This window comes from Manacus candei, unplaced genomic scaffold (assembly GCF_025592945.1).
Source record: "Manacus candei isolate 608988 ecotype Guabito, Panama unplaced genomic scaffold, ASM2559294v1 h1tg000020l, whole genome shotgun sequence".
In the NCBI taxonomy this organism is placed as follows: domain Eukaryota; kingdom Metazoa; phylum Chordata; class Aves; order Passeriformes; family Pipridae; genus Manacus; species Manacus candei.
This window is the reverse complement of record NW_026138068.1, coordinates 4,586,965-4,609,313: the sequence shown is the minus strand read 5'-3', so window position 1 is coordinate 4,609,313 and position 22,349 is coordinate 4,586,965. Positions and strand designations below refer to the sequence as shown.

The window sequence follows — 22,349 nt, the reverse complement described above, 5'->3', positions numbered from 1 at the left end:
TTTTGCATATTTAAATATGCTAAGATTCCAAAGACCTGCAATTCCCACTGCTGTAAGCAGAGGCTGTTAGACACTCTGTATGTGGATTAGTCAAACAATGCAGTCTCTTAAAGCTTTCTAAGTGGAAGGCACATCCTTTTGAACTATCAAAATTAGTCAGATCACGTGTCACTTCTGCAGCTTTGAAACTTTTCATTCTATCTTTAAATATTAAGCAAAGCTTTCCACCTCATGAAAACATCATTCGCTTTCACTTACAGGAATTTGTAAGTGCAGAACACTCCAAAGACAACAGAAAATGTTATAATGTTTACTTCATTAATGGGTCATAATTGCCACAGAGCTGTGTAATGCAAAGCTGTTGCCTTGGTACACTCTTACACAGAAAAACTCTGCCATTTCAGGGCACAGTTGGATAAAAAATACTTTACTCTGAGACAGCACTCAGTGATTTTCCAGAGACTGGATTTTTCAGTCTCCACTGGTGAAAGCCTGAACTGCAGGTGCCTAAACAAACAGGAAATTTGGCCCAACTGAACAACTCAATCCTGCCCTTGCAAAGTCTATTTAGAGCTCTGCAATACAATGGAATTAAAACTTGAAACAAAGGCTGTGACTCTTCCCTACTCTATTGATAGAAGTGCTAGTTTAATGTTTCTGCTAACATTCAGGAAATCCTCTTCCCTGCCTTCTGCTAATTCATTTTATATTACAGCAATAAACTCACTCAGGAATAAACTCACTCAAGAAAATGCAGAGATAGATGAGGATAAGGGCTATAGTCTCAGTGCACAGAATATGGGCAATACTGACACCAGCAGAGCTTAAAAATAAGATCCTGCTATCTTGGCTTTTACTCCAAAGGCAAGATAGAAGGTAGAACACTTCCAGGCAAGGAGATATTTCAACACTATCAAAAGGAGATGCTTTGCCTTTGCCATTCAGGTGGATGACTCTCAGCTCTCAGGTTACTTGCACAAACACATCAGTGGCATAGAGCAATTTACCAGGCACATGGGAACAGCACAACAGAATCACAGAATGCTTTGGCTTGGAAGGGACCTTAAAGGTCACCTAGCTCCAACCCCTCTGCCATGGGCAGGGAACCTTCCACCACAAGAGCCCACAGGACACTGCTCCTCAGTTCCCATGTACCTCAACCATGTGAACTATTTTTATGCTTATGTAATCTCTTTCCTTCCATGTCTCCAGTCAGTGCTTATTTTACATTAGAATACAAAATACTTCCCTATTTATTTTTAATGTTTGACACTTCCTCTATAGCACAGTAGAGCCAAGTCTCCTATTATTCCCTTCCAAATGCTACATAACTGCATTTAGTCACCATCCACTAATTCACTTCAACAGATCATTTAATGGATGTCCACTTGAGTAGTTCTTGCCATGCAGTAGGAGATTGCATATTCTTACAGTATCATCAGGGTATCTGAAGGCAAGTGTGGTGCATCTCCAAAGAAGTAAGGTAGTCTTCACATGTTGAAGCCTTTTTTTAACATATTTAACATATGAGTGAGCTGGGAACAGACTGCATGATGAAGTACCACCCAGATGGCCACCGCTTTTAGCGCCAGATTACAAAAGTGAGACATGCAGACACATTTATCTTCACTCAGATTTGGCATGTAGAAAAGAAACAATGCTTAAAAATAAGCTGTGTTATTTCTCGATTCTGATTTTTTGCCTGTTGTTCTACCAGGGTTTTTTTAGGGGGTGGGGCATGGCTCAAGTTTGTGGGTTTGTTTTGTGCTGTTTCTCTACTGGAAGCATTTTGACTAGGCATTAACTTTCAGTTATAACAGCCAGAGACAAAATGCCAGTCTTTAAATATTACATGTCACGAGAGACAGTGAGGTTTAAATTATTAATTATCAAGAGTTGGAAAGTGAATCTTTTCCACTTTTCCACTCATCCACTTTCTACCACCAAATTAATTTTCATTATCAATTAAAAATGACACTTATTTTACCAGTAATAACATTCAAATCTACTGCTTACATCCAGTTGGTAAAATAGGAAAGTTACCAAAAAAAAAAAACCAAAATAAAAAAACCAAAGTTCAACCAGCGTACAAAGTTAAATGCCACCACAGTGTTTTACAGTGCTTTATGTGATACCTGCTATTTCTCTAGGCTTCAAGAAAGGGCACTCTGAACATTTGCAGGCAGAAAAAACCAGTATAAAACAATTACAGAATAGCTTGTCAGCAAGAATTAAGCATTATAGATTAAAAAGCAAAGTATGGAAATACAAGCAACCCTGCTGAGTCTTTCCAGTCAATTTATGTCTTTAAGTCAAAGTTCTATGTTGAGTCTTACATTGAGCTGCTTGAAAAAAGGATTCTTATTTACTAGGTTCTGAGTGCACTGAGAAATTACTCGTCAGATTGCTCCCAATTACTGCCTTTTGAAAAGGCTGCTCTTGAAAACTGACTATTGAACCAGAACTCTTTGTTTGCCTGGAATTCTAATACTTGACTCAAATTTGAAACAGTTAGCTCTTTGTCTCTCCTGCTCTCTCAAAAAGTGCTTTTAGCACAAAATTTTAAAAGTACTTCCAATCAAGGCTAAGTCAAAAGCCAAACCATGTCATGCTGTGTACAAGTTCCTGACCAAGGGAACAACACCTTCAGTGAGGTTGCTTGGATGCGGTCATTGTGACAGAAGCAAATGCCATTATCCTTCTGTTTAATCTTGTTTACATACCCTAGTCTGTCAGTCAAGTCCCAGAGCACATTTGGTGAAGGAATTAGAGGAGATCCATCATACAGGACCACTGAAGCTCCTGTAGCAAGTGCAGACACTAGCCAATTCCACATCATCCAGCCAGTCTGGAAAAGAGAGGATACCTACATCAGTTTATCTTCATCAGTTCCCTGTCTGCTGTTCTGGCAGCTCTAGCACAGGATCAGGAGGGCTGTCTGCTGTCACATGCTGGTAGAGGAGCTACAGGCAACTATAAAAAGATGGACAGGTGTGAATGTTGGCAGAAGCTGGAGCAAGGCATGGTCCCTGCCCTTATGCCAGAGATACCACCCTGCCCTCTGCTTCCCTTGCCTGAAGTTTTCCTGCTGTAAGAAACTGTTAAATACCTGAGTTCACGCCCATCTCCACTTATTATGTCTAACCACATTATTTAAGAATCCACAAATAAGGCTGAAGCACTGCTTATCCTCTCACCTGTCCCAAGACTGAGCAGCTACACGTTCCTGATGGATGCTCATCTAACTTATCCTTACAAATATCTAATGAGATGGGAATTCCATGCCTCCCTACACACATAGTTTTAAGGCACAAGTCAAGAGACAAGACAACTTTGAGACAAGGCAATTACAATGATCCCTCCATGGAGATATTGCAAACTGACTAGTTGTGTTAAAGCTCAGAAAGGAACTCATGAGGAAAGACATGAGCCTTCTCAAACAGCTGCAGTAGTGGGAATCTTTGGAATCATTTTTCTTTATCACAGCATCGGAAAAAGCACCCCCACCCCATATCTGAACTCTTACATAGATCAGGTTTACTCCCTTGCCTTTACAAAATTTAGAGCTGGGCAGTTCCTTTCCTCCCCATCAAAACAGACACATAATAGAAATTCTCATCTTCTGTATGATGTAGCCCTGCATGATGGAGGAAACGGGAATCTGATTTGTAGGTGATATTGATGAGGCAGTTTGATCAATAAACCTAAGAGACTGTAAAAATCAATTCATTTTCCTCACCAGTTAGGTCAGAAACATTTAACATGGGTTTGACCTTTCATCAGAAAGGTTGCATTTTATTATTTTACCTGAATTTTTTTAAACTCAGTTACATAGGACAATCCCTTGCAGAACAAACATTTAAAATACTTTAAAATGTACTTGTAGATTTGTATGAAAAGTTCTCATCTTTATAAGAAAGATTTATTATAGTGATTTTAGAAGTGCCTTAAGCCCCACTTGCCGTTGTGTAGTACATAATCACATCACTGCTGGTCATGTTGCCATGAAGAATGTGTTCCTTCAGGTGCTGTATTAGTGTGCCCTGCAAAGACAGTGAAAGAAAAATACAAGATCATGTAAGTGAAAAGCAAAACTCTGACAGCACATTAAGACTTAAAAATTACTAATGTAGTCAATACTTTGCAGGATGTACTGCAGGATTAAAGCAAGTATTTCCTTTAACTACAACTGAAGTAAATCCCAGGGTCTATTTACTGCAGCAGCAATTGCATTCCTCATTCTCACATAACTTTTCAGCCTCTCTCATTAGACGTCAGCAATTCTCATGGCACATCACTGTTAACCCATGGAATAAATAACTTCCCTGACTTTCAACTCTGCACAGCCATCAGAGTTGCAGAGTACTCCATGCAGACCATCATTTTAAACAGCAGGCTTTTACCAGTCAGATTTTCCAAGATAAGCCCTTTGACAGAGTTTCATTTTCAGCATGTTTGGGCAACTGGGAGGAATGAAGGACTGAGAGCTGCCATAAACTGCAGCAGCTGCTATACATTAGCACTACGTATCCGAATTATCTTATCTATTAACATCTAGGAGACATAACACCTAACACTAGAGATCTCTTGTAAGCACTGAAGTGACTAGCAATGTGAAATGTCTCACTGCTCACATCATCAGTATTAATAATGTACTTGAATATATTACTTTTCTTTTGTTGGAAATGCTGCTAAAGTACCTTCCTGATCATCGTTAAAACATAACTTGTTAGGATAAATAAATTTACAGACTACTTCATTAAGACACTTCACCTCAGTGACAAATTAACGTGGCTGATGTTAAAATAAAAAATGGTTCTTGCATTTATGCAAGGAGTTACAGTGAAACTATTAACAGCCTCATAAGCATGAAACAAGATTTACACTGAAAGAAAAAAGATTACAGATAAACATTTGAAATGAAAAAGGAGAGTCATAAAACTGGCAAACGCTTTGGGAGAAAAGGCAGAAAACATTAAATAAAAATAAAGGAGTAAATCTTATTTTTGCTTCACAGCTCAAAGGAATCAGGTCTGAACTCACCTGCTGCTGTTTGAACACCCTCAGCTGTCACAACACTGCCACCTAGCTATAGCTACCATCTTCTACTGCTGAAAATTACCAAAACCTTTAGGACTTAGAAACACTGTGTCTAACTGGATTGTTAAGGTTGCCAGAAGAATTGCAGGTGTTAACATAATTACTGCATTTACAAAAAGAAATCACACTGCCCCTGCAGGAGATTCTGAAAGAGCCACAAGAAATAGCAAAATTAAAAGTCAAATTCAATTAAAATAAGTATTGGTTCTCTTTTTCCTTCATTCAGTTTTTGCTACTTCACAGTTTTGGGATCAAAAGGGGATTTTAAAACAATGACTTCAGGTAGAGGCTATGAACTATTCCCCTGCAAAACCTGTTAAGACTCAGCCTGGAAACAAAGGTACTGTGGGAGAAGGCAGAGCTGTTCCAAAGAGCTTATGGCCCAAGATGCTCTCTCAAGTTTATTTATAGGGCTTGTTTATTTATAGGACTTTTACAACCCTCAAAATAAATCCCAAGCATGTAGCATTTCATGACACAGATCTGGCAGCTGATAAAACTTACTGGTCTACTTGTCTTCAGTGGGCTCAACATAAGGCAGGTGAAGTGCTGAGCATCTGCAGCGTCAAAAGCCAGCAGGCACTGCTGCTCCTGGGCCACAGTGTGGCTCAGGAGGGACCAGTGCTAAGCAGTTACACAGCTGAGAGCCTGCCATGAGTAACTACTCATGGCTGCTCAGCCTGGTCTCAAACCAGCAGTGTTCTCTACATGCTGTTCAGAAAGAGTCCGAGCATGAAAAATCCTCAGAGTGACTTGCCTGCAGCTGCACAAGGAGTCTGCAGCAGGGCAGATGTCTTGCAAGTCTTTAAGATGGAAAGAAATGATGTGGATTTTATCAGAAAGTTATCTCCTTAGATAGCTGGGAATATGGAATAACTGAGAAAGGGCCTGTAGGAACGAGGCAAGAAGCAGAACCAATGTTTTTAGGACTAAAGAACAACAATTACTCACTAATGTATTTTATGTATTAAAAAGAACCCTTCAAATGTCTTTCTGTAGCACACCTAACTGTTCAATACCATACACACCAGAAAAAGCCTACTCTCTCCGAGGCACCACTTTTTAAAACATCTCCCATGACCTGGCTGCATTTTCTTTATTTATAATGTGTCATTTCACTGTGTATCAAGAAAACAGAATATGTGCAGGGAAAATAGACCAGAAACATACTGCAGAATTAGATAAACTGAGTTGTGAATTTAAAGTAAGCTGCCTATTGGCATCTAAAAATCACTACAGTAACAACACAGTATCAAAGCATGCTATAAATAAGCAATACTTGAAATGTCTTCATTGAAATGTCATCTCTTCTTGCTGTTTTAATTACCAAAACCAAACTTGAGTTAATGTAAGGCTGGAAAATGAAACAAAGATGGTGGACTAATTTTGCTTTTGTTGAAATCAATAAGAATCCTACTATTAATTCCAGTGGAAACAAGATTATGCCAAGAACAAACAGAGGAACCCAACCAAGTGTGTAGAAGGCATCTAAGAATTTATTTGCATGGACTCTTTGCAGGCCCTATTCACACTGACACATACAAAGCATGCAACTCCTGCAGCCTCTGATGAAACAACTTGCTTTTAGGCAATTTCTAGAACTTAAGGGGAAAAGAAAGTTACCCTGCAACACAGAACTAGAGCTGCTCAATAGGAACAGAATCATTACAAACCTATTCATCCATCCATTACCTCCTCTCCTCCCCAGCAAGGATGAGTAATCTGTACCTAAACTCTAGGGTAGCTCTGTACAAACTGAAAAGATGGAGACCAGAGCAATGATTCAGCTAAGCAACAACACAGGTAACATGGGAAAAGAAAGAACTTTGTTGCAGAGTCCTGCTGTCTGATCTACATCTGTTTTCATCTCTACTGTTTATCACCCATCACTGAACAAAACACCCGTCCTGTTTTTACTAATCCACCCCTGCAAGTACTTAACCAGTCTAAAGCCAGCACAGCTTCAAAACAGCTGTCAAACCACAAAATATACCTTCTTCACAAACACTGGATGTGTCCCAATGGGACCATTTTGTGTATCACATGCTGCCTGGCATGAACTCCTATTGATAATATATAAAGCAGAGTGTTTACAGGCAGCAGGGGATTTGTCTGCGGGCAAATCCTCCAGTCCTTGCCATCAAAGAGAGGCAAGAACATACACACCATGGGCACAGCATCAAAGGATCCTGCCCTCAGGCCACCCAGCCTTGCAGGATGCTCATCCTGACTTTCAGAGCAAACAGCAGAAATGATGGACTCTGGCTAAAAGTTGTGCAGTTCCATTTACACATGTTGGTACAATTGCACTGTTCAACACATCCTGCCTGCCTTGAGGGGGAAAAAGCCCTGCCTTTGAAGGATTACACTAATGGAAGAGTTAAAGCTTCAACACTATGTCTGACTGCTGGAGTCACTTCCTCTACTTTAAGAGCTTGAGAACATCAATAGTAAACAGAAATAACGTGAGCACAGGCCATTTTGGCACTAATATCATATACACCTTTAGCCATAACAAGACATGGCCTAAAGCAAAGATTCCATACAAAGCAAAACCTACACTCAAGGGGATGGTAACCTTCTGGCTTTCTTCCTTAAAAAAAAAGGATTGATGAGAATAACATACTCTGAACTAATAAACACAGAATACAGTTTAAAGCAAAAAATAATCTAGATTATAAAAACTGCAAGCTCCCTATGGGCCTTAGCTTGGCAGAGTCCAAAAATCAGTTCCAAACACCCAATTCAAGTTTTTTGGCCTTTTCTCTACAAGTATCAGTCAGGCCAGTTCTAGTGATGCTTTTGTGACTGATACTTCCTGCCAGAAATCTGAAAGGTCTCCACACTGATCTCTAAACCAATATATTTTATAGCAATCCATATTTGCTTTCAAACAGCCACTTATAAATAAAAAGGTTCACTGCAAGTTACTGAAACACTGTCAGCAATCAATTCTTCCTTAAAGTACACCATGGTATGATGCTGTTAAAGGGAAGATGTAATCCAGGGAGTTAAGTACAGGCAATGCAGCTCCAGGAGGGAAGACATACCCCTGCTGAATGCACCATGCATTTTGGTGCCCCTGTTGTGCCTGATGAATACATGATGAAGAGAGGATGACTGAAAGGCAGCTGCTCAAACTCCAGCTGGGGAGCCTGGTCTCCTTTCCCAGTAGCCAGGAAGTCTTCTAAAAAGACACTGAACAAGAGGGGGAAAAAAAAAGGAACATTGCAGAAACTTCTGAAAGCATTACCCCAGCCCATACATACGATTACCTCTGTATTCAACAGCTCATTTACAATAAGCCATATACCCAAACTATGTATATAATTTCTATTTCTAGTCTACTCTTTGAATTGCTAATTATTTTGTTTCCTTTTCTGTTTTAAAATAAGCCATTAGTATAATCTTTAGACTGAACACAACAAAAATCAAACCTATAAACCTGCCCCTGTGACCAGCTACCAGTCTTAACAGTTCAAAGCAGACAGGAACAAACTGAGTCTAACCCTGGGACTCAATCATTTCCAAAAAGTGTTTAAACATACATAATCCAAATCAGTAAGTAAGCAAAAGAAACTTTAAAAGTGTCATTTAGATTATTAATTATTCAGCTCAGGAAGTTTTGTTCTCCCTGCTATGTCCTACTGAATTGTGCCTTCATTTGAGAGCCAGTAATACCAACGATGGTTTTGTAGGAGCAAAACATCTGCAGCAACCTACACTACACTTCTTTTTCTAGTATGAAGATGGACCACATTAAATCTGACTAAATCCCATTTTTTCCAAGTTCAAGAGGTCAGTCAGGCAGTTTCCATAGCTATCAATATCCATCTCATGCCTCGTTTGGACACTCACAGCTCACAAGCTCCCATTACCTGTTTGGAATCTTGGAAATATCTATGGTTTCTCTTGACGAGACATACGGAATCACTACCACTTTTTTTAGATCTGGAAGCCCTGAAAGAAAGAGGAAAACAATTATTTACTACACTCAGTTACATACCCAGAGGTCTTTTCTGCCTGATTGAATCATACAGTGTAACGCACGAACTAACAGAAATAATTCTGATGCACTGAAACCCCAAAAGATTAAACTGTTACCCAAGATATAATTTCCTCAATATTGCCAGCCTTTTATGTGTAAATCTGCAAGCTCTAGTGCTTTAATACCTCTTTCATTTGTCTTCAGCGGCACTTTGCTTGAGCTTAAAAACCACTATCATCAGCTCCTGTTCCTCTGCTTCTACTGCTGACTAATATCTAGTGATCTATTTAAGTTAAACGAGCAGAAAACTGTTAAAATTACAGAAAGGACCACTCAGTTTTTACTCAAATCTGTTCTGAAAAATCTAAGTGACCACAGTGATACGGTAAAGAAGGAAGGACAGCAACAAGCAGTGTCAGTGCAGGCTTTGAGTGCTCAGAGAACTACAGTATAACTAAGACTAGGTAAGATGCAGTGAAATACCTTTTACCACTCTCAGCAGCTTTTCCAAGTGATTGTGCTCTTTGCCATTGTATATTACAGCTTCAACAGAGAATATAAGTTTAGGTTGAATTTGGGAAAATCTATCCAGCACACCCTAGGGACAAAGAGAAAAATAAGTTAAAAAAAGCCCTGAAATTAATTGCTAGGAAATCTCAGTGGATGCTAAATGCAAATTTCAATTCAAGCAAGGAGTAAGGACAGGAATTAACAGGAGAGTTGTTAAAAGAGTGCCTGCTTTCATTCATACAAGATCTCCAAAGTACAACAGGTTTGTAACAATCCCCAAATATATCAACCAGTAATACAGATAAAATCCCCACAGACCACAGAACATTGTTCACTGAAGGGTCAAGCTCACAAAGCTGTCTAAGCAGCTAAAAAAGTCATCTTGAGAGTCAGCTATAAACTCATCTAAAGAGGACAACGATGTGAGCAGGAGTTGGGCCCCTCATTTCCACAAAGGCCCACAGGACTCCTGGCTGCACCTGCAGGCAGGTGCTCTGCGTGCCCTTGGGGTGCCTTTGACAGGGCACCAGTGTTGGGGCTCTGAAGGGGGGAAACAAACAGCCCAGTCTTGTGGGAGATGTATTTATCATAGAGTGAGGTAGCACTTCACCTAAACTGGCAGCTTTGTTTTGCTACAATTAACAAAGGAAACTATACCACTCTTTTTTATCAAAATAATCTGCATATTGAACAAACACCTACGCTACCAGCAAAAACTACCACAGCTCCTTTAGAATCTCTGAGGCAGGGCACATTCAAATGCTAATTTTTCAGGTGTCTCCTCCAGCTTACATTCTTTTCAGGAATTTATCACAGTTGTCATCCTATTGGAGATTAAAACCTTTCTGACACTTTTCTCATGTACACTGCATGTACACAGCCTACCAGAAATAAATCGGTTTGTATTCAACAGCAAGAAGCAAATCCTTTTATTAAAAGCACTCAGCACATAGTGATGTTCAAACCTCTCTAGCTACATTACTTGAAGCATTAAGAACTATAAGATTACTCAATATTGTAAAATTGTCAGCTAACTGTTCAAGAACAATCTCCTAAATCATGCTGCAAGAGTCAGACTTGAGTTATGTGCTTACTCCTCCCAGCATTCTTTATTCTTCTGTTTTCTATTTTGTCTTCTACTTCACAGCCAAAGTGAGAAACAAATTACCAAACTAGAAGATGAATGCAAAAACATCACAATCAAGTAATCTCTGTTAAACTTCTTTTCAAGCTGGACTCCTCAGGGTTGAAAGAAAGCCTCCTGAAAAGGCACAGCAGTCCTGTCCTAACAGCTTCCCATGGACTTTCTTTCTCTTCAGGAAAGCTCACTGAACACCACAGGTAAGGTAGAAGGATATGACTAAATATAAATATTTAACTGTCCCTGCTGAGTATATCACTTAACAGCTTTCTCTCATATCAAAGATGCATTTCATTTTCCTTGTTCACATCGTAAGAAAACACAGTGACAATGCACTGACACTCAAATACATCAATTGGTTTAAAATAAAAATCACCAGAATCTGTTTCAGTGACAGAAGTGGTTTTCAAGAGGCCCCTAACTTACAAAACTCAGAAATGTAGATTTAATTAATACATTACAGTCACTTTCCTGCTTTCTTAGGTATTTTATCATACCTACTTCTTTGTACCTTTTTCCAGGAACAGACAAAGCAGCCACACACACGTGCTGGGTGTATTTATGTATCTGTGTGTACTCATCCTGAGCACAGAGCCCATATACCCCATTTCCACACTGCCTGGTGTTTAAAAATGAAGACCAATGAGAACTAAGGGTACTCTAACAGAAGAATCAGATCTGAAGAGGAGTGAATCAGAAACAGAGATGACTCCAATACTCAGGGTCTTACCAAATCTGCTAACACACTCCATTGGATTCATTAGCACTGGCAGGATCAAATCCCACAGGGCAGCCTGGCATGATACAAAGGCAATACAAACAGATGGAACATGTAATTGCTACACTGAAACTTTAATCCAACCAGATGGCTCAGCAAGGAATCACTTTCACAAAAAGCTCAGGTACAGCAGATATGGCTTGTTCAATTCAATGAGCCTCAAATCCAGTACTAAAAATTCTGCAGGACCCCACAAATGGAGCTGCACTGACAGTGCCAGGGCTCACCAAAGGTTTCTCACCTAGTTCTAAATGCAGAGCTCCTTTATAAACTCTTATATCCAACAATTTCTCACACACAGGCCTCAGAGCACCACTTTCCTATTAATATATGGAAATGGATTACCAGAGACTAGAGAAATGAAGCAAGAGCTGCCAAGAGTGGCATTCTGTGTGGGAGGGAGCTCACTGGTTCTCTGACAGCAGACTTCCTGAATGCTTGAAACCTTTGGATGTATGGCATTCAGAGACTGCAGTGTGTAGGCAGCTCTGAAAAGTGACATTTCTAAGCTTCAAACATATATACACAATTGGACTTGAAATGTTGAAAATGCTACACTATTTCCCAAAACACAACCAAAAAAAAAAATCTTCATTTACATTAACAGAATTAATGCAACTGCACAGAAGGAAGAATATGTTTTCTTCAGGGTGGAAGCCAATATGTCTGAGGATCTCTGCTGATCTCCCTCAAGATTTTAGGGTTTGAATTCATGCCAACACATGCTGCCAAAGGAGAATAAATGATATTGATGGCACTGCTGCTCCAAGGCTAAGTTTCATTAAAAAACTATCACAAAAACTTAAAGCTGGGCACTGAAAATAACAGCAAATCAACATGGACAGAAAACATACCAGTCCTCTGTAATGCAAGCAAAATGAACAATCTCCCCCCCAGATGAGAGATCAAATCACATTGCAGAGAAGATATTCCATACTGTCATTTTCTGAGCAAGCAGAAAATATTTGTAGAACAGATTGATCGTTACATGCTGTAATGATTTTTTAATAGTTTTTCTCCAAAACATGGAATGCTGTCGCCCTCTAGTGCTAATCCAGGGAGCACATTCCATACATTTAACCAGACACTGGGGTTAAACACTGAAATTGAGGGTGCTACCTAAAAGCCTTGGTGTTCTGTGCCCTGCAATGCACAAACAGCACATTCTCCAAATGCTGTCATGTCAACTTTTAGATAGAAGAAAGGTTCAACACTCTACTGTGGAAGTAATTTGTATCTGTTGATGGGTGGTAAAGACTTCCCAACGCAAGCAGAATATATTCCCAAAGCTTCCAGGGCATATCTCTTTGGATGCCATGATAATGCTGTGTGTGAAATACAGCAAAAATTTATTTCTTCACTTAAGTAAACAAGGTTAGTGATATTAGCCTGAAATTCTCCACCTTGTTGGCAAACAAAGCCTTCTGGAAGAGACCAACTGGGATGGTGCTGAGTTTACCCACACAAGAGGAAAAGGATGGGACTGCTTAGGCAAAGAACCTGGAACATGACTAAGCAGCCCAGAATGAAGGACCAAACTTCAGACAACTCAGTTGAACTGCTGCTTATTAGCATATTTAATATAATAAAAACTAACCAAGACTGGGGAGTCCATCTGAAAATATTCTAACATGAGTAGCTAAAGTTACTCAAACCTCTAAGCTGAAAATCATTACTGACAACTGAAAGGACATGTTTGAGTTTGTGGGAGCCAGAAATAAAATCCGGAGTACTTGGCTGTGCCAGGAGGTGGCAGCAAGACTAAAGTGAACAGAATCGATCTGCCACTTGTATTTATCACCCTCACAGTTGTCTGAAACAGAGCAAGAGCTTTTCTGCACATGCAATGAGGCCACTCACGTTAATGCCAAAGTCTGGTGATGTGGAGCTCCAGATTGCACCGATGCTCGCAGCAGCCAGCATTGCTTCCACAGCATGGATGCTGTTTGGTAAGTAACCTAGGGCAGGGATGGGATGGTTAGAGATGGAACACAAAAACATCACATCTTACAGTAAATACAATATATACAGTAGGTAGATATTAAAAATTCAAAATACTACACTGAAGCATGATTTAAAGTTCCCCAAACAACCATAATGTCCTACTTTGAAGTCAAATCAATTACACAAGGTACTAGAAATAAACCCATTTATAAAAATATTTGTATCAGGTTTTCTATCTAGAAGGTTACCCCCAATTTACAAGTGTTTCTGCTTAATTAATGAGCCTTCCAGGATAAGAGAGCAGCACATTGAAAAGAATAGTTGGGAGAGAAAAAGTTTGTGGATTGATTAGGCTACATAAGAATACAGCATATGCAAGGGAATAGAACAGGTCTGCAAGAACAGCCACTGGAGAAGAAATGAGTATCTGGAAGGAAAGGTTATAAATAGTTCAACAGCAGAGATTCAGCTTTACAAAGCTAAATTTTGTCTGGCAGACACTGCCAGAATCATAAACACAAAACAAGCAAAACCAGTCTCAGCTGATAAGGGAATAATAGTGGGAGAAGCCCTGGAACATTCCTACATTATTGTGGCTCTTCAGGTTTCTCTCATTAGCTTGCAGCAAGATTTCAAGTTTTAAATTCAATTTATTAAGACATACAGAATAAATTAATGTCAAAAGAGTTAAGAGTTTTGGTAAGCTCAACTTGAACAACTCTCCAGAAGGTGCTGGGTGGCTGAGACTGACTCTGCACTGATCAGAATCCAACCCAAAGGAAAACATGCAACTGGAATTCACAAACTACACTGAGGTAGATCAAAGATCTGCAGTTTCAGATCATCCTCCCTAAGCAACCAAAAAAAGGCACAGAATGGACCTAATTGCAGTACTCCAAGACCTAACTAGAATTCAGCATTTGAAAGCAAACTTAAATGGCAGTAAGTGGCAATAAAAATGCTTTCCACCTGCTTAACATCTGTAGTGAACACTGACAGACCTTGGACTGCACATTTACCAGTACAAGGCACCTCTCAAAGAAAGATATTTATGTAGTTCCTGTCCTGAAAAGTACATCCAATCAAGATCTTAACAGCAATTTCTGTTACATCAACTTTATCAAGCAAGAGGATGCTGAGCTTGATTTTTGCCAACTTGTCCACAACACTTGAAAAAAGAAAAATAAATCCATCCTTTTCCAACTTTGTAAAAAGTAAACTTCAAGTCAAAAAAATCAGTGAAATCACCTTCTTAAACCAGCATGGCCACTTCAGTTACTCTAAGCAGCTTTGATTTTGGGAGTAGGAACTTTGAAAACAGCATTACGACTTAAGCACAGCAATTTCTGGAAAACACACAACTGTGAATAAAAGCCTCCTACCATGCTAAGATATAAATTACTCCCTAGAATTGCCTATAGCTTGTGGTGTTTTGTTCAGTTTAGTTCTTAAGCACAAAGTGCAGCAAAATCTCATGCCCATAAAGGCATTATTTATTTTGTTGTTTTTCCCTTGGGGTCAAAGTTTATGAACAGGGTACAGTATCCCAAAATCTTAGAGATTTTTTCTTTTAAGACAAACCTTCCTCCCTAAGTGATAATTTGAAATATATGAACCTGAACAGATTAAAATGTCATTTTGTGTGTCAAAAGCAGTTCTTTAATTGATGCCAAATATTTCCACTGAGCATTTCTTGGATGGGATGATCAGGGGGCCAGAGTGCAACAAAAACTGAAAGATCTCTTTCCCCGCTTTGGAGCAGTTGGTACCTTGCCATAGCTCACAAGCTTCAGTTCTATTATAAGCAATCCTCCTTTTCACCACTCCCACACAAAAGCCCTCAAGGCAAGAATACAAGTCTTTGCTGATTATTGTGAGCCAGACAATTAAATCATTAGTTTCATTTGTCAGTTGCCTTTGAGGTGGTGGTTGAGTTTTGGAGGATACCAGCCAAAACTGCCCAAAGGTATGAAACATGTACAGCAACTTACTCTGCATTTCTGTATCTACCCAATCTCTGCAGGCAGCCAGGCTGCCTGAGCACTGAGATTTCACATCTGTCCCAACACCAGGTACTATGAATAAAGATGTTTCTATTCTGACCAGAGATCCTCCAAACACAGCAATGTAAGAGCTCCTGTTACTTTTCTCTCAGCAGCTCCCAACCCTCAATGACACAAACTACTTCTCCAGCCAGTCTTCCGGATTAAAACAGGATTCTGAGAAATAAGAAAGACTATTATAAAAATTGATTTCTCCCTCTCTCGCATCTGAGTTCAGCAGGCAAACCACAGCAACTGCCATGTGTAAAGCTCCCTGCATTTGACTGCACCCCTTGAGATACCAACTTACTCCTCAAAGCACTCAGTGGGCTGACAGGTCCCAAGGGTCTAAAATGGGAGAAATAGGAATCTTGCTGATAAAGAGGATGAAAAAGGCAACTTCTTTAGCTGGATTTTAACATTGGGCAGGAGTCACAGAGCAGTGACCTACGTATAGAAGCTCTGTACTACAGAAGAATAATGGTACTGTTAGTTTAGATATTCATCATATGTTTGTTCAGGTATTTAACTAGAGCCTCCATGTTCCTTGATACAATATTTCAGGTAAGAAAACTAGAATTTATCAACATGGGTAAAGGCTGCAAAAGGTATTTATTTCTGTAGCTTAAATTACCCCTCACAGAAGGTGAAAACTAACTTCTGTTACTAGAAAGAGAAGGATCTTCATACTTTGGGTGAACTGGAAAGCAATTGAATAGAGGGCTCAAAACACACGAGAAATATCAGAGTATGACATACCAAGGGCCCTAGCAGCACTCCTCCTGACTTATAAGGATGTATACAATCTCCATAAGGACAAAGAAACAAAAACTTTACTTGACATAAAACCTCTAGGCAGGACAAGTGGTAATTTAAAAACACTGTCTGGATTTTCTTTTAAGAGGTACTAACAGCCTGATCTGCTCAAGACAGCATTTTCTATCAGTTGCTATTTGCTTAATCTAACACACACTGAGATTACACTTACATGTGTTCACTTACACTGCAGTACTTCACCAACAGAACAGGTAAAAACTGAAGTTTAAAATTTTATATGATCATACTGAAAACTATGCCACAGGTCTTATTTCTCAGAGTGCTGAGAACACATTCCATGCAAGTATCTAATGCCTTCATAAGGTAGCAGAAATGTATATACAGAAGCACAGGTATCCAAACATTTGCAGTCACCTGCACGAAAGAGAAATTGAACTGAAACCCTGCATCAGAGACTTTGAGCATTGAAATAATGCATCAGGAGGAAGGAAATGGAGAGCTACAACTAAAACATCTCAGTGGCTTATACTACTGAACTACACCAGCTCTCAAACAGAAGAGAATTCAAAGACCAGACTTCCAGTTTCCCTTTTCAATGTTAACATAGCATTTCATACTCCTGTAGGACTTTAAAGTTGGACATCCTACCTAACATTACTGTGGCCTGAGACTATTAGAAACATGCTAATCTCCTTACAAAGCTAGCTTTAAAACCCACGTAAGCAACTAGGGCTAATACAGTTACTATAGATAAAATACCAGCTCTAAACAATATTATTCATTCATGTTTTGTTGAGGATGTTTTCGTGTGAACACACGGGGAAGATTAGATTGTTTTTAACTGCTGACTTGTAACAGAGCAAAGCTGGCTACAGGGATACAATAGAAGCAACATATCCAGAGATGAGAAACACACTCCCAGGTTTATTTTATTCCTATCTCAGTCACTGTTACTTGCCAAACAGATGGCCAGGGGGAGACCAGGAGTACCTCACGTGTGGATCTGTGCAGCTTGCACCTATGTCTCTTCCAACTGCTCAAGCATCACTGACAGTACTACAAGACATCTTCAGAGGAAGAAATACTTCACCACACACCTGCTTCAATTATGTTTACTATTAAGTGCCATCTCCTTAGTGATGGAAAGGGAGGACTAGGATGAAAACAAGCTGAAAGAGTGCTGACACCACTGCCTGTCCACCCACATTCACCCACCTCCAACTTTAACACACTATTACAGTCATGATGCAACCACAACTGGTATTGAACAAACTAGGGGATATGTTAAGTGTAATGAAAAGTTAAAGTAGTCTTGTCTTAGAGGCAGTAGAGCATGGGGATGGAGTCCACAGGAAAACAACATTAAGAAGCTCTCATGTGTGATTCTAACAGCTCAAGATGTTAAGAGAAAGTGTTAAAGGGCATCAGAACCTGACAGGCTTGCTTAGTGTTAGGCAGCCGGAATAAAATTAATAGAATATCTCCCTTCTATTTAAAAGCTGATTTTTCAGAAGCAGTAGAAGCATGCCCTGTGTTACTGCTATAAGCCACATGAAGAATCACCCTTCCCTCTGCCATCTGCTATAAATTTCGGAACAAATTAAGTCCCAGTGGATTTTGGCAAGCTTCAGAGCCTGACCTTTGATACTACAAAAGGACATAGGACTCAAACTTTCCCACCCAATACTTGAAGCCTCTTCCCCAACTCATTTTGGGAAGCCTCAGTCTCTGACTGCCATGTTACAGTTCAGCTCTTCCAAGGACTGCTGGTATCCTCTGGCATAGGAGAGAAACACAGGAAAGAAGTTGAAACCCAATGCAAAGAAATATATATATCTAAATAATGGGATTACTGTCAAAAATCCCATTGGATTTCTTTCACAGGGAAGCTCTCCCTAGATGTGGGCTCCTGCCCAAGGCAAAGCAGGGAGTCAGGAGCACGGGACTAGGGGCACCAGGGGAAGGGAAAGAACAGGAACTGCGCAACAGCTCAACTGATACGGATTCCTCTGACTGAGGATTACAAGGAAAAGAGTCTCCCCAGTCAGGGTAAGAGGGCAGAGTGGAAAAATGCACAATGCAAAAAACTGCCCAGAAGAAAACACACACACAAAGACTCCAAATGTAAAAAGCTCTACCTGAGCCCGAAACCACACTGTGATTTTAAGGAAAAGAGGCTGCCTAGATTCATTAACCTCTTTTGTTACCAAAAGTACAGGGCTTTGTAAGGACTCCAAGCCTACAATGCCAGACTTCTTCCACAAACCAACTGCAGCTGTTCATAAAGATATGCTTAAGCTATTGAAATGATCAAGGGGCCCCACTCCACACAGATCCCTGGTCCCTGCAGCAGCCAGGCAGACGTGCTAAACAAGAGTCATTAACTAAAAGGAACTGTTACTAAAGTCATAATAATAGCATAATTAGCAGCACAGACTAGTTATGTTTTCAAGAGCATGTTTTCTCCAGCTACAGAGTACATACTCTGTTGCTTCTCAACAAGTGGTCAAATAAGAACATGGTAAGTGTTAAGATGGAAATTAGAGCATCTTAGTCTTCACTCAGACAAGCCTTAACTTCACTGGGTGGTTCATACCCAATTAAGGATTTATCTCTAATTCTGTGTTAAAAACCAAGCCACCAGCTGTGATAATTATGTGCTCAGTTACCAGTTCCAGAGAATACTTATACCATATGTGTGAAATGAGCTCTGAGTTTATTTTACATTTTCAGGTCATACTTATGGCTTTAAAAACACACCCTTCTGATTTTCAAGATACAGGTTCAAGTTTGTAACACGCAGAAAACAAACCAACAGTTTCATCACTTGGGGTTTGCATCACATAAGAATTTACACATACTTGGGATAATGGCCAAGTATTGCTCAAAAACATGTGATTCCAGTAGTACGATGGATACATGCACCAGAACTTCCAGGTAGGAGTCAAGGAGCTTCAAAGATATTGCAGTTCTGACTGGTACTATGCTGAGAAAACTAAAGAATTACAGAGCACATGAAGTAGAGATGAAGCAGCTCAGCTGGAAGATCAGAACCAGCAATTCAGAAATAAGTGAACTGAGACCAGCCTGAGTAACCCCTTTCCATGCCTGGACTGTACAAGCCATTCACAAGACAAGAAACTGTTTATAGAGAAAAATCTACATCACAGTCTTATGACTGCAGAGTATCTGGTGAGATACTGAAAGGATCACAGGGCTCTAACCACTGATCTTCACACTGGTATGACTTGAAGGCTTACTGCCCACCAGCTGTTCACCTCTCCAGAGGAGATTCCTCCCAAAGGCCCTGGTGGGAGAAGGCAGTATAAGTCCACTCCTCAAGACCTGCAGTTCACAGAGCTTGATTACCCAGGGCTGTAGGGTCAGGAATTGCCAGCTGGCACCAGAACAACCAACCTGAGACCATGATTTCCCAGACCACTCCTGTCTAAATATGCCAGACCTCGTGAGTTAAGGCTCAGAGAGATGCAAAGTCTCTCACTTCTGCTTCCACAGAGTGTTTATGAAGCAGACCTTAGTGAAGCTTTGAATGAGGTATTTTCCTTCCCCCTCCAGTGCTAGAGAACCTGCAGGCTAATCCAGGTTCCTTCCCTCTAGAAGTATATTTCTTACAAATGTAAATACAGCAGCATAAGGGCCTTTTCTTTAGAAAGTTTCTGTGAAATAGTATTTCATATTCAGGTTTCTATAACTCAGCTAGTCACTTGCATATTTAAAACAATTCCACCTCCTGTCCTTTAAAAAAAAACTACTCACCAACAACTCTGTCTCCTGCTTTTACTCCCATCTTCCTCATGGCTGCAGCATACAAAGCTACAGCTTGTCTCAGTTCTTCAAAAGTAACTTTCAAGATTTCTTCTTTGCCTTCCCCTGAGGAAAGAAAATTAAAACAATCAGTCAGAAATTAGGTATTGTAACATAAGCAGAGTCTAGTACAAGCAATTAGTTCTGGAAGAATACAAAGCAATTTTATAAGAGTTTCCACTAATATTTCTGCTTTTTGCTTGTTAAGTTCCTCTTCTGCTTTTCTTTTTAATAGGAATCAAGTATTAATCAGTGGTATTCATTCAAAAGGCACAAGGACATTTCTAAAAACAGATACATCTGCAAAACCCACAAAATATTCACTGGAGAAACCTGTGTGCTCAAAGGGCATTCATGGTAAATAGACTGCACTCACCAAGGCTAATGTCTAGCACAGAAATAACATCATTTTTCCCTTTTTGCTCAGTTCTCTCATTAGCTCTAGGAAGCAGAATCCAGCTGCCAAGTTTAGGTTATATTACAGTAAGTCACTAACTAGAAAATCATGCACATACAGGCCAGACTTTCAATATGTTTTTAAACACCTGCCTTTGCCAACATAGCACAAAGCAAACAAGCTAACCTGGGCTCAATTCATCTCTGAAAGGATCTGCAGGGTGTTTTCACTTTTGTACTGAATGTCAGATGTTACATAAACTGTTAATAAATCACTTGCAAAACAAAAAGAACAAATCTAAATGTTATGAAAGGGAATATTTGTCATCTTAAAGGTCCCTTCCTGTACTTCCTCAATGTGACTCCTGCAAACCACTTGGCCTGTCCTGTTTCCAGTATCCAGGACTTCTTAGGGAAATACATATGCCAAGGGTGTCACAAGAAAGGTGAGCTGCATAACCTGCTACTTGGTCCTTGCAGAACAGCTGCCATCAGTCTGATTGCCTTAAGCAGGGAACAGTATTTTTTAATCTTTTGCCTTCTTAGAATTTCATAACATTAAATTTGGACTTACAGAGCAAGGGAGCAGGTCATGATGCAAAACAACAGAAGTCCACATAACATGTAGTTCATAAACTGAGCAGGGACTGCCAACAGAGTTTGTGTTCCCACAGAACAACAGGAAACGGGACTCTGATCTTGCTTCATGATTAAGGCCCCAGGAGAAGGGAATCACAAAAAGGACTCACTGCAGGAACCAGCGACAAGTGAAATTGTTTAGGAAAGTTACAGTTGCATTCCTGTGCTCTAGAACACCCCCACTGCTCCCACAGACTCATCCCTAGGGAACACAAACCAGGTTCCCAAACCACCACTCTGACCTAGCAGCATGGGGTTAACAAAAAATACTCTGACTTAAGAGGTCTTAAGAAGATTAAACACAGCAGAAGGTCATGAAAGAAATGCAGGTGGAAGTCTGTTCACCACAGATGAGCCAATGTGTTCACTCCAGTACTGATTCAATAATCAACTAGAAAATAATTTTGCTCTTTTTGGTGTCATCACCTGTGATTACGTGAGACAAAGTAGTGAATCTCCAGTACAACCCATGACTTCCTGTAGGTCTTGCTTCTTGTTAGGGACAATGTAACCACATGTCAAATGCAGTAACTCACTAAACTGATAATAATTCCTTCAGTAATTCAAAGTGACAATATTTAACTCCACTTTTTCTCAAGTTGAACATTTAGCTTTTAACATTAACAAATGAATCACATCAATTCTACATACATTTAGAGTTAGTTTACTAATCAATGTTTGGCTTTCAGGTGCTCCACAAGATGTACTTAACTACATTGATTTTTTTTTTTCCTCCATTAAATAATACATAAGAAGCTTTTATAATGATCTCCAACTCCGAAAGCAATGAGTCCACCACTTTGAAGCCACCTTCCTTTTACAAGCCTCATTTCTATCATACTTCACCAAATCAATTCTTATTACACCAAAACTGGGTCACAGACTTCCCCATTCCCTCTGAACTGGTAGCTGATTTTATATAAATATATATCTATAAAAGATCAGAAAGGTTTCTTTCAATACATCTAAGCAGTAAAATGCAACTGTTAAGTATTTCTTCAGCAGTAAATTTACAGCAGTAAACCTACTTAAATTCTTATGTGATGCATTGTTTTTAAACAGCTATCAGAAGAGCAACATACAAGTAAAACTGATTCCTACATATCTGAAATCATAAACTGAGACTTTCAACATCTACATAATCAAACGTGCTCTAGGAATACAGATAGTTATGGAAAATCCTTGGCAGATGAAATGAAGTTTTCTTAG

At 39.7% G+C, this 22,349-nt stretch overlaps 2 protein-coding genes across 2 annotated transcripts in view; both read right to left on the bottom strand.

The window, feature by feature from the left end:
- TMEM132B (transmembrane protein 132B) overlaps positions 1-22,349 on the bottom strand; it is a 323,947-nt gene that overhangs the window by 255,365 nt on the left and 46,233 nt on the right. The window lies entirely within an intron of this gene.
- The window catches only part of AACS (acetoacetyl-CoA synthetase), a 40,080-nt gene that overhangs the window by 9,771 nt on the left and 7,960 nt on the right, over positions 1-22,349 (bottom strand). The window contains exons 4-10 of the mRNA XM_051785684.1: positions 20,058-20,171; positions 13,378-13,475; positions 9,572-9,686; positions 8,979-9,060; positions 8,151-8,298; positions 3,963-4,043; positions 2,724-2,848 (exon numbers count right to left, since the gene is read on the bottom strand). Coding sequence (XP_051641644.1) covers positions 2,724-2,848; positions 3,963-4,043; positions 8,151-8,298; positions 8,979-9,060; positions 9,572-9,686; positions 13,378-13,475; positions 20,058-20,171 — 763 coding nt within the window. The remainder of the gene's footprint in view (positions 1-2,723; positions 2,849-3,962; positions 4,044-8,150; positions 8,299-8,978; positions 9,061-9,571; positions 9,687-13,377; positions 13,476-20,057; positions 20,172-22,349) is intronic.